The following is a 12,097-nucleotide window of genomic DNA, read 5'->3' as shown; positions in this document are numbered from 1 at the left end:
ACAAACAAACAAAAACCCCGCGGTAAACACATCGGAGAGCTCCGACTAAAATTCCATTGTGGCCTAAGATGAAAAAAAGGAAAACCGTCCGATGGCCCATGACCAAAGCTCCCTCGATGTGCCCGATCTCGTCGGATCCCGGCAAGCTCAGTCGGGGGTTGACCCCGGCCACTTGCGCTGCGACGTGGAGGATAACTGGGAATGACCTGGACGAGGGAAACAACGCGCGCCGGGCACAACCCGCAACACGATGGAGGGCTGCGGTGCAGCAGGGCCGTGAAGAGTCACGGGCATTGAATTGAAGCCATTGCTGTTGTCGTCGTCGTGACCTCAACAAAGCTGTTGCCGAGGTCACATTGTGGTCGCCGTCCTTTGTACGGCGGTGATCCGGCGCAGGTGGCTGTCCCAAACAACAAGACGCCCACATTTACGCACCGCACCGGGTACTCGATTAAGGCCGAGTCGACCTAGGGGAGCCCCACGATCCGTTTCAAATATGTGCCATTGCCATTGGTCGCGAGCGGGAATCTAACTCAGATGACCGGGTTTGTTGAACAGTGCGCAAACCACTAGTCCACAGCTCTCCATACAGACACACACAGTCACAATGCGACCGACGTGACCACGTGACTCTAACTCGCTCACTGATTACATAAGTGCTTCGCCCCTGATTGCATAAAAAGAGCATCACAACCAATTTTATGGTGCATCGTCATTATCATCATCATGGCATTGATCAATCCACCGCTGGATGAAGGCCTCCGCCAGCCGATGTCGTCTCTTGATGTAACATTCTACTTTACGCGTGCGCACGAGCCGATTCCATCGCTCCATCTCCCGGGTTGACGTGTTCTCGGATGCGTTCCATCCCTTGGCTCTCTTTCTTGTTATTATTTGTGACCCTCTGCCGTAATCCCTTCTAGCGACGGACGCGTCCCTATCCAAGCCCTACTCACTCCCTTTTCTTAACAAGTTTGAATGATGTCATTAGCCCACGTGGGTCCTGTAATAAAGGTTTTATTTGCGTATTTATTTCGTGCAATGACGATGCAAGGGTGCAATGATGCGAATTCATGGTTCAATAACGGTTAACTTGTGTGTCTGTCGGTGATGATGCTTTCGACAGGCCTCAGTATGACCGCACTCAGCAGAATCCTGGTGTTTCTAGATCGGCATTCAGTGCTCTAGCGCTAATGGTGCTGGTGGTGGTGATGGTGGTGGCTGTGTGGTCATGTTGATGGTGGTGATGGTGACCTTGGTTGCTATGGGAATGATATGGTTTTAGTGGTGGAGTTATAATGGTGACAGTAATGTTTGTGATAGGCTTGTGGTGGGATTGGTGATGACGGTGGTAACCGATGTGACCATGGGAGTCCAGTTTTATCATGGAAGTCCAGTCCAGAATGGCAAATGTACAAATAATTTGATGATTTCATGACAACAACCAGACTTGTGTTGGGCAGCCGAGAACGTGCAACCTGCGTTGTGTGTCCACACGATACGAGCCACGTGGTCTCAGGGCTACGTCTTGCTGTTCCAGAGGCCATGCAAACAGAGGCCGTGTGGTAACGTCAGATTAAATGCTCTCAAAGTCAAGATAGTCAAGATAAACGAGATAACTCGTCGGAAATAATGAAAAACGGCGGGTAATTCTGTCTAATTAAAGTACTGTACAAACCAAATGTAAATAATGGCTTTTTTTTTATTCCAAATCCGACACCGAACGATACTTGATCAATCAGCATTCACCTGCCACGGCGGTTAGCTGGGAATTTGCAGCCGTGCCCTACAACAGGTTGCAGCAATTAGGGGTGACATGTGCCTTTTTTGCGCCGGCCTAAGTGGCACCCTGGTGGGATAAATGTATGCATAAATAAATAAGAAGCCAGCAATGCACAGCAGACATGAGATCATGGGTCCAAAATTAAGCCATCGATTGTAATGAAGATCTCACGGGTAGCCGCTGCACTGCTGCCTGAGGCAAACATTGAATGATGCCGGGATTGTAAACGTTCACAACAAGACAGGGACCCCCCTCACCCACCCACTCCCCCTTGAAATATCCATTCAGAATGTCGGCGCAATTGTTTAAAGCAACCACTTAATAAAGGCTGGCACGACACATCTGTGAAAAGGTGTAGTGTGGCTAAAAGCACAACCAGATGCCCCTTTTCTCCCCAATGCTCATGTTTCATTTAAGGATGAGTCAACCTGGGGGAGGTCAGATATTTGTCGATATAATCGAACGTGTGTCGCCGGGTTCGTAGCGCAGTGCACTAAGCACTGCACCAATGCTCCCCTGCCTGTTACACACCCACACACAAACGATACCAAGCATGCAAAATGTAGCCGGTACAACAAAATCGTGTTGTGCTTCGCTAAATGTGTACATTACTTTCTCGCTCGCCCTCTGTGCCGGACTCTTGTTAAAATGAAAATAAATGAATGACGGCGTTCTTTACTAATAATGACCGTGATTGTTCGTGTAAATAAACAGAAGTAAAACGAGTACTTTAATAACAGTTAGGCGTTTTTTGTTAATACAGTAAAGCTTAACGTTAACAAAGTGGAGCTTCGGCTGCACACATCGCTACCAGGGGTGATTGGCAGTGGTCAGGATTGGTGACGGAGTGGCAGCCAAGGAACGAAACGCGTCCGTGGGGGAGATGGAGCGGTGAAATGAGCTCGGGTGCAGGTTCGTGAGATACGGAGGTGGCTTGGGTAAGGCCTGCATCTCGCGGTAGATTGGCCACTGGCTGATGTGCTGCTGATATTAAAATGAGTACGACCGTCTGCGATACTGCCAGTGATTTTCTTTCAGATTGGAATGACCCATTGCCATAGGAATGTGGAATTTTCACATATCGTTCGAGGCGGCCAATGGAGATGAGCGCCGCACATTTTTCGTTGAAGCACGTGGTTACTCCGATGTGTTTTGTGAGGTTGAGATTCAGGGCCGTGGTCCATGCAGGGCCCGGATGTGAAATCCCGTCGGTTCAGAGAAGCCTCTTATAAATGCATTTTGATGGCGTGAGTGTCGGGCAGGATTTATTGTTATTGCGATGAATTGGGAGCACGCTGACTCCTGCGACTGGAGCCTAAAGGGCCCCCCCTCCCCTATCTCTCTCTCCACCACATCCCTCGCTCGCCCTCATCATTGGCTGAGGTCGCTCTCATTATTAACGTGGGATCATCAGACGTCCGGGTGAACGCGACCTTTTCGTCTGCTCATCATGAAGAACGGCACGGTGCACCGAGTGACGTGCAATTTGCATGTGTGCATGTATGCGTGCATAATAATAATAATGATGATGATGCACGTCTCAAAGTCAATCCACTGCTGGATGATGGACTACCCATGAGGTAGCTTGACCATAGTTCACCAAACTGGTCATTGCAGGTTAGGGAAGGGGCGACAATGGCCATGACCGCTTCAGATATCATTCATCACTGAATGTGAGCCATGGCCGGGAATCCAACTCAGGTTGCCGGGTTGATGGTGCAGTGTGCTCACCACTGCGCCACTGCGCTCCCCTCGCATGTACGTACGTACGTCTGAAAGAAATGGACCTCTGCTTGTTTCTCTACATCTAAATAAAATGTGTTTTAGTCCATCATCTCCGTGCCTTGTGGACTAACATTATCCAGCAGCGTTTGTTTACCGCAGTAAATTATTCCGTGGTTTTAACCTTCAGGGTCTCATCAGCCAAGTCTGACTTGTTGAGAAAGAGGCTGCTGCGTTGCCAGATACTCCATCCTCCCATCGCCCAATAAACCGAAAATATTTCATTTTTATGTGGCGGTACGAAGAGAGGTTTTATTTTACTAGCCATAACGCTCCACAAAAGGTGCATAATGCATCTGTGTCTGTATGTTGTGTACACACACGTGTGTATGTGTGTGCGCGACGATGCCGGGTATTACGGTTTCCTCCTACCACGTGCCAACCGTGCATTGAATTGTATTGGCCAAACATCTAAAAGCAGGGCCCTCTGAAACAAACAGTCTGGAGACTCACTGAGGCCTTATCGTGGGTGAAGAAAAAGGCCACGACCCCCCCCCCTCTCTCTCAGATTTTTTAGGGTGTTATTTTGTTCGCTGTTACTGACCTTACGCTGTGAATAGGGACAAACCCAATCAGCTGCAACGTTGAACTCTGTCTTCTCAATGACTTTAAAAAACCCCTGGTTATTATCTCTAATGATCAAATTGTTATTACTCAGTACATCCATTTTTAGATAAGCTAATCTGATGTTTGCTACCATACCCGTTGTCTTGTTTGTGTTGTTCACTGCAGCGAATGCCATAAAATTAAAAAAAATGTTTAACAGTCCACTGTTGGACAAAAGGCCTCCTCCACTAAGTGTTGGAGCCCTGAGTTCAATTCCTGGCCATGGCTATCATCAATGGCGAGTAATGCTGGACCCCTTCCTTCACCAACCCACACTGACCAGCGTGGTGAAGTATGGTCAAACAACCTCCACGGCTGATATAGCGCGGAGAGACCTTCGTTTAGCATTGTATGGAAAATGTCAGTGAATTATTTATGACATTATTAATATGATTATTCTCCTACTATATTCATGGCATGTCTCAGTTCATACAACGACTGTCATTCCTACAAATTGGTGCTGGTTGTTTTGATCCTGGGGTGATCATGATTGATGTGATAATGATGATTATGATGACAAGTCAACCTCGATTACAAACACATTCCAAATTATTGATGGTGGAGTGATGGCACAATTGTTAGCACACCGCGCTACAAACTTGGCTACCTGAATGTTATTCCTGGCAACAGCTCACATCAGTGGCGTGTAATATCTGAACCAGTCTGGGGTATCCCCTAGGTTGACTCAGCCTTACGTGAGTATCTGATGCGGTGTGTCAAAACACTACCCATGGAGAGTATGTGCAAATCATCCACTGCTGGATGAGTACCTCCTCATGATGTGTCAGTCACAGACAGTCTGGCCCAAATCCAAGAGTGCCTTGACAAACATCTGTTCATTAGTTGTTTGCATTCTGATTATTAATGATTTCCCCCGTCACGGGAACGTTGCATTTCCACTCAGAGCAATCACTGTACTGTACAAGAGTTGCTGCCCCACTGCTCACCTGAGCAGAGAGACTGACACCGACTCTGATCACGTGACCACATTGACACCTGAGCATTGCGCCCGAAGGCAAGTTAAAGGTGAAAGACAAAACGGTCATGAGAAAACGAACCCAACGCAGCCGCATTCTGCCGGCTGCTTTGTCAGAGCGTGGTTATCGCACAGAGCTATTGCGCCGTGCTTCCTTCACAGGTATTGACCAGTGCCACTGCACGCTGCCGGTAATGAGAAGGACTTTGGGCTCGCAGCTACCAAACCCCGACCACCCTCCCCCGTTTTGTTCCTGCGAGTGTGCCCTGAATTTACCAGTGCGCTCGCCTCTGGATCGCGAGCGCATACTAACGAGTCTCGCCCCTGTGGAGTGCGATCGCTTGGGAGCGGAGGTTGCTCTTTTTCTGTTCAAACGTTCGTGGATGGGAAATTTCAGAGAAACGGCAGTCCGATCGGAAGGGGAATTCTTGAGGGGTCAGTCCCATGGAGTTGTCGGCAACTCCGTTTTCAACTTTAGGTTGTCACTCAAAAATGTCGCCTCTGTTGGAACACGTTACATCGAACCAGCCTGAAGCAGACTGCATTTTGGATTTATTGGGAACACGACAAAGGAAAGTGGAAACAAATGACGAAATGTGCAGTGAACACCTACGGGGTATCTGGGCCATGGATTGTGATGATGAAGATTGCGACCTGCATCTCAACACACGAGTGTGGGTGGCTTTACAACGCGGGGGTTCCACAATGGGCACGTCGCACCCGGGTATCGAACGCAGGGCGCGGCGCGCTCTGACACACACGGAGCCATCGGTGTCGTGATCCACTTAGCGCTCCCGGATTCAGCTCGCGTGCTGCGCCGAGGCCAGCCACGTGGAATCAAAACGCATTACCTCGTGTGACAACGTTGGCGGCTCGTGAATCCGAATATTGATAATAAGCCCGTGGGACGAGACTGATGGAAAAACTAAACTAAACACATCACGTTGACAATTCACCCCAGGGCCGTTGACGGAGACGTCGGCGCGTTTATTTTATTTTATGCCAAAAAAAACAACGAAGGAAAAGGAGCATTCGCCAGTGCGTGAACGGGCCCTAAATATCTTGATGGAATCCGACTGCGTGCTAGCAAGCCTAGCCACGTGGAATCACAGTGGATGGTGGAAATATTTGCTTAAGCAACTTCAAATGCATAACAGAAAGTCGTACACTGCAGATGCGTACACCACAGGCACGCGCACGCGCGCGCGCTTACCTGCGTGCGTGAACTGCTCACACGTGGTGGCGTAAAGCTGGCGTGCAGGAGGAAACCCAATATCATCTGGTGGGGCACTGTAAGGCTCCCTCTAGTGGAGGCCCTTCCACCAGCATTGGCGTGAGCAAGCAAGTTGCAGGGCTGCGTCTCCACATTTCACACGCACCGTGCGTGGTTTAATTTCATGTATATCCAGGTGAGAGCATTTTGAGACTAAATACCCTTTGCGAGTGAGACCTGGCATGCAAAACAAAGGTTTAATCTGTGTGCTAGCCATCCTATCCAGCTCGAATCGGATTACGCGTTAACGCTGTTAGCGCTGGTAAATCTGACTGCTAAAAGAGCCATGTCTATCGCATACAATTACATATTAATGAGATTATCAGAGCATAACAAACAGTGGCAAGTCGGATTACATACAATCCTATATCGCACTCACGATCCTACTCTCTCCGATCTGAGTCGAACAGGCTTGGTCTTAACCCGATAATGAATTAAATTGGGAATGAAACTCATACATGTACAATATATTTGATTGTTTTTCTCTTCCGTTTGAATTCAAATGTTGATGTTGACATCAGTCTGTCTTTAGACGGATACGTTTCCTGTTGGGATTTCTTGCACAGCGTGGTGCAACATCGCCCCTTGTTCGTAGGCAAAGGGGCTTTCTGGAAGGTGACGTCGCAGGATGACTGCTTAGGTCGCTTCAATTGCCTCTTGCGCACACATAGGTCGAGCGGCATCTCACTAATTGGCTTCACAATCGAACCGAGTTTAAATCTCGGGAGCGAGAATATTCAGAAAAAAGTGTTTTGGGTGAAAAGCCAAATGTGATGCGACGTCGATCGCAAATAATGATTTGACTGACAGTCGTCTGTTGCGCCAGCTTAAATTTGAACAACATTTCGATTTAAAGCTTTCGTGACTGCAACGATTAATCTTCTTGGTTCTTTCGGTAAAGTCACGTAGAAGGGAAATAATAAAATAAGAAAAATAAAACATAATAAAATAAAAAAAAATGTAAATGTTTTTTTATGTTTTATTATGTTTTATTTATTTTATTTTATTATTTCCCTTCTACGTGACTTTACCGAAAGAACCAAGAAGTTGAACAACATTATCTGAGGACCCTCTCCAACAATGTGCTACAGTAGCGGCGTTGTTGTTTGCATTGAAATTCTGGACCGGTTTTGGATTTCCCGAGGCTCGTCAGCCGACTGTGGCCTGTTTAAAACCAAGGCTGTCGTGTTGCCTGATGTTAGTATTGGCAAGAACACTTTATCAACACCAAGGGACTTGTTCGGTGCGGCCAAACTTCTGGGGGAGGGGCGTTTGTATCGCTCGAGACAATCAACTCACAAGGCATGAGAACCCCAGATTACTCACGGCCTGGCATCTCAGAACCCAGGTACCCGTCATTATAAGTCCTCCTGATAGCATGGCCTCTCTCGTTCGGCTGTATGATAGCGCATTCAATGCACCGTGGATATGAGAATCATTCAATGGATGTATACTCGGGCTGGTAAACGTAGATTTGTTTTCATGATAAATAACCACATTGAAAATAAACAATAAAAAAACGATTGTTGCTTTCATGTATATAGCCACGTCTAGCAACGAAGGGTATGACCACGGTTTCGTGGTGAGCACACTATGGATACGCCAGCCTCTTTCAAGACGTCTGGTCCGCGTGGAAGAGTAGGCCAAATACCCTTTGGTGCTCCCTCTAGCGGAGGGTCTTCCGACAGCAGTGGCGTGAGCAGGCAAGGTAATGGCACGGTTGTCCCTTTTCACTGACAAACCAGGGCATATTTACCACGCGGTGACTGCAGCCGCCGTGCTGTTTGTAGATTGGCGCGTGCCAATAATCAGTGCATTCACCACTCACGCGCCACTGAAAACGGCACCTGACTCTGGCAGGCTGCAAATCGATCGTGACAACGGTTACCAATTGACAGCCATAAGATGTGCGGCGTGTCACTTGACGTCTCGACACATTCGTCAACGACGCTGTGGGCTTAACAGATAAAAAGATATAGGCGACGTTTCGGGCAATGGACCTTCTTCAGGGAGGGTATTGGGAGTGCTGGCTCAACACCCCCCTCCGGCTGCCTGTACGTTGAACTTACTTCGCACCGTACGTAGCCAACCGAGAAATAACATTCGGCGTCACGTCAAACATTTGTCAGCTCACTGGTGCTGAACGCAGGCACCAATTAGCACTGCGCGGTGCTATGAGTGTGCTGCTGCTGCTGCGTGTTGCGCCTGATGGGAGTACGATGTGTGGCTGTGCCTGATATTCATAATGTGCGATGCTTTCGTGGTGTGCATTTGCTTTGCGTGCACATACTGAGCGGTGTGAGGCCGAGCGTCCCGTGCTCCATGTGCTGTGGGAGCGATCACGTGTCGTGTGTCTTGTGTCACGTGTTGCGATTGATACGTTGTATGTGTGTTGTGTGTCTGTTGTGTGTTATGTATGTGTGTGATGTGTTATGTCTGATGTGTGCGTAGCATATAACGTGTGCGTGTGCTGTGTGTGTGATGTGTTTGATGTGTGCGCTGTGTGTGTGATATGTGTGTGATGTGTGTGTAATGTGTGTGATGTGTGCTGTGTGTATGTAATGTGTGTGATGTGTGTGTGATATATGTGTGCTGTGTGTGTGGACTGTAATGTGTGTACTGTGTGTGTGCATGCACAGTCTGATGTGTGTGGTGTATGTGTCCTGTTTGTGTGTGCTGTGTGTGCTGTGTGACGTGTGTGCTGTGTGTGTGTGCTGTGCGTGTAATGTGTGTGACGTGTGTACTATGTGTGTGATATGTGTGTGCTCTGTGTGTGTGCTATGTGTGTGATATGTGTGTGCTGTGTATGTGTAATGTGTGTGTGTGATGTGTGCTGTGTGTGACATGTGTGTGTGTGCTGTGTGTGTAATGTGTGTGACGTGGGTGTGCTGTGTGCGTGTGTGCTGTGTGTGTGTGATGTGTGTGCTGTGTGTGTGTGCTCTCTGTGTGTGTTGCGTGATGTAATGGAAATCGGTTGCGTAGCGTAGGCGCTCTGCACGACACCGCCCCCAACGCCCAGACGCGACTCGTCACCGTCCACGTCAACACGCAGCAGAACGCGGTTTGAGCCACCGCGAGATTTACAACACGAAGAGCCGTGGCACCTGCCGTGGATGGGCAGTCGGGCTGATGGTGGTCAACATCGCGATATGGAGTCGATACTCCGTATCGTGAACCGCCGCGATCTGGGCCACTTCGACGGAGGAGGAAACAGCAAACAACTCCACTACCGCGTTCTACCGAAGCCCTCCTCGTCGTGGCGAGCAGACCTCGCCATTGGCATTTAGCTCCTGGACGTATTGCCAGAAGCAAGAAGGGAAGAGCAGTGGGGAGACAAAGACGGCCGGGCGGGGAAGGGGGTTTGGGATCACTTACCCAGGCGAAAAAAATAAAGATTATAATTGGCACTCGCCTGATTTAATGAAGGACGTTAGAATTTTTTGAATTGTACTTTCCTCGACATGTTTATGATTTCGGAAAACATCACGTAATCCGCATCACCGTCGTGCGTTTGTTAAACGGAGTCAACGCCAACCCGAGCGCATGGATGATCGTCACACATTCAGAGATGAGCGCACAACGCAGTTGGGTATTGGACGCACGTGCGCTAATAAGCCACGCGCAGCTTCACTGGCCAATGACGCAATCGCCCCAACTGCGAACGTTCCCGTGTTGCGTGCAAACGACGATTTACATCCAAGACGCCTGCCCGGGGATGAGCGGCACCGAGCGAGCGAGTGACGGGTGGAAAGTCGCACGATGTTCCAGAAGGGTTAGAAAGCTACGACGTGGTAGCTACATATAATAACCGTGCTGAAATCTATAGAGGGAGGAAAAAAAATCACGTGAACCAAATGTCTTCGAATTTGATCCCCCGCACACGAGAGCCTGGGCTGAGGCTGATGGGTTCCCCTCCTTATCCGCTTGGCTCAGCCTAGAGTTCCACATTTCTACAAGTGTCACAACCAAACACTTCACACATTCAATGACCATCATCCGCTTTGAACCGACCCGACATACGGAAACGCACTGTGCATAACAACAATGTGTTCGTCGCCCGGACATTGGCGTGCGTAACGCGCCGCAGCTGCGGTGCCGTTCCAGATGCCCGCGAGCAATGCCAGTCTATCAGCACACCTGTAGTACGATCACGCCGCCAGCGACAAGGAGGCGGCAGAGGTAGAAGGAAGAATGAAGGGGTCGTGACAGCTAAACGGCCAATGACGACGCAATTAGAGCGCCGCTCGCAAACACCGACGCATCTACTCACTCGCTCGCCCGGCCTTGCACCGGTTCAGAAGGCGCTGGACGGTGGCGATGTCCTCGTTCTTCACGGCTTGTACGAGCTCCTGATCCTTGCCCATATCGGCAGCGGCGACGGAGACGGAGGTTCACTCACGAACCACACGCACGCTCGCTAGCCGGCTACAGACGGAGATGGTCAACAAACCTTCAGAGTCCACCCTCGCCACCAGGTCCACCTCAATTGCCTGGCCGGCCGGCTGGCCTGCCTCCCCGATCTCACCCCGAGTTAACCCTTCCAGCCCGCAGGGAGCCGCGCGTGTACGCAGCAGAGGGAGTCGAGCTCGTGTAGTTTGGATGTCCTCGGTTCGTGGGTTGAGATGCGAGCCCCGGGCTCTTTGCTTGCTTGTTTTTGTGTGTGTGCGCGCGTGTTTGTCTGAGAGCGTGTGTGGGATGTATGCGTGTAGCCGTGTGTTTACGTAAGTCTGTGTACGCGTGTGTGTGTTTACGTGCGTGTGTGTGTCTGTGTGTGTGTACGCGAGCACGTTGCTTGCTCAATTCAGTCTCCGATGCGGGAGGAATCCCCGCCGCGCTTCAGCTGCGCTGCCCCCGCTGCTGCTGCCGCTGCTGCTGCCGCAGATGGAATTCGCCGGCCTGACGCGGCCGCCTCTGCCTCGGCGCATCCCGCCGACTGGGCTCGCGACGCAGCAGACATCACAACAACAGCGGCGGCGTCCGTGGGACTGAGCGCGCAGAGAGGCATTCGTGGGGCTGGGCTGGGCTGGCTCCTCTCGCTGGCTCGCTGGCTCGGCTCGCTGGCTCGGCTTGGCTTTCACTGGCGTCCTGTGCGCCACACCGCGCCAGCAGCGGGAGCCCCTGATATCTGCGCCATCATTCTCGCGTATTCCTCGCGCTCGCCCCTCTCGCTCTATCTTCTCCCCCCTCTCGCTCCCTCCCTCCCTCTCGCTCTTCCGCCGTGAGATGCGCACCCACACGCGCGCAACGTTTGCGTGCTAGCCGACGAGTCGCTGCAATTGAGTTGTATTTTTTTTTCTGCTGCTGCGATGATGGTGATGATGATGGTGGCGGCGGCGGTGATGATGGTTGTAGTGGTGATGGCACGGAGTCACGCCTGTTCACACCATCTTCGCCGCGTATTCCGAGCCTCCTCCATGAAAAGGAGGCGGGACGCGCTGATGATGTAGCGAGGCACACATAGGTAGGCAGGCTCGCACTCACTCACACGCACGCGCGCACACGCATACAAGGACAAAGATCCCCCGTATAGCCTTTGTCAGGCCGGGAGGGCAAGTGCTGGTAACGAGTAGTACCTATGACGGCCGGCACGGCACACGAATAGGGTGTGTGTGGCCAACACCACGTCCGGCCGCCTTTGTCTCCCCAAGTGGCGATGATTACACATCGCACCGGGTAC

The 12,097-nt window shown here is 50.5% G+C and overlaps 1 protein-coding gene across 5 annotated transcripts in view; it reads right to left on the bottom strand.

Moving 5' to 3' along the window:
- LOC133353636 (caskin-1-like) overlaps window positions 1-11,790 on the bottom strand; it is a 151,392-nt gene extending 139,602 nt beyond the window's left edge. For 3 of the 5 annotated variants that reach the window (XM_061570024.1, XM_061570026.1, XM_061570027.1), the window contains exon 1: window positions 10,691-11,790. In XM_061570024.1, the coding sequence (XP_061426008.1) occupies window positions 10,691-10,784 (94 nt within the window). In that variant the 5' untranslated portion in view covers window positions 10,785-11,790. The remainder of the gene's footprint in view (window positions 1-10,690) is intronic. The other 2 variants (XM_061570025.1, XM_061570028.1) reach the window with 1 other exon arrangement.
- Between the last annotated feature and the right edge of the window lie 307 nt (window positions 11,791-12,097).

Source organism: Lethenteron reissneri, chromosome 44 (assembly GCF_015708825.2).
Source record: "Lethenteron reissneri isolate LAM-NWPU_2019-01 chromosome 44, ASM1570882v1, whole genome shotgun sequence".
NCBI classification, from domain to species: Eukaryota; Metazoa; Chordata; class Hyperoartia; order Petromyzontiformes; family Petromyzontidae; genus Lethenteron; species Lethenteron reissneri.
The sequence above is the reverse complement of the archived record's forward strand: the minus strand, read 5'-3'. Positions and strand labels throughout refer to the sequence as shown.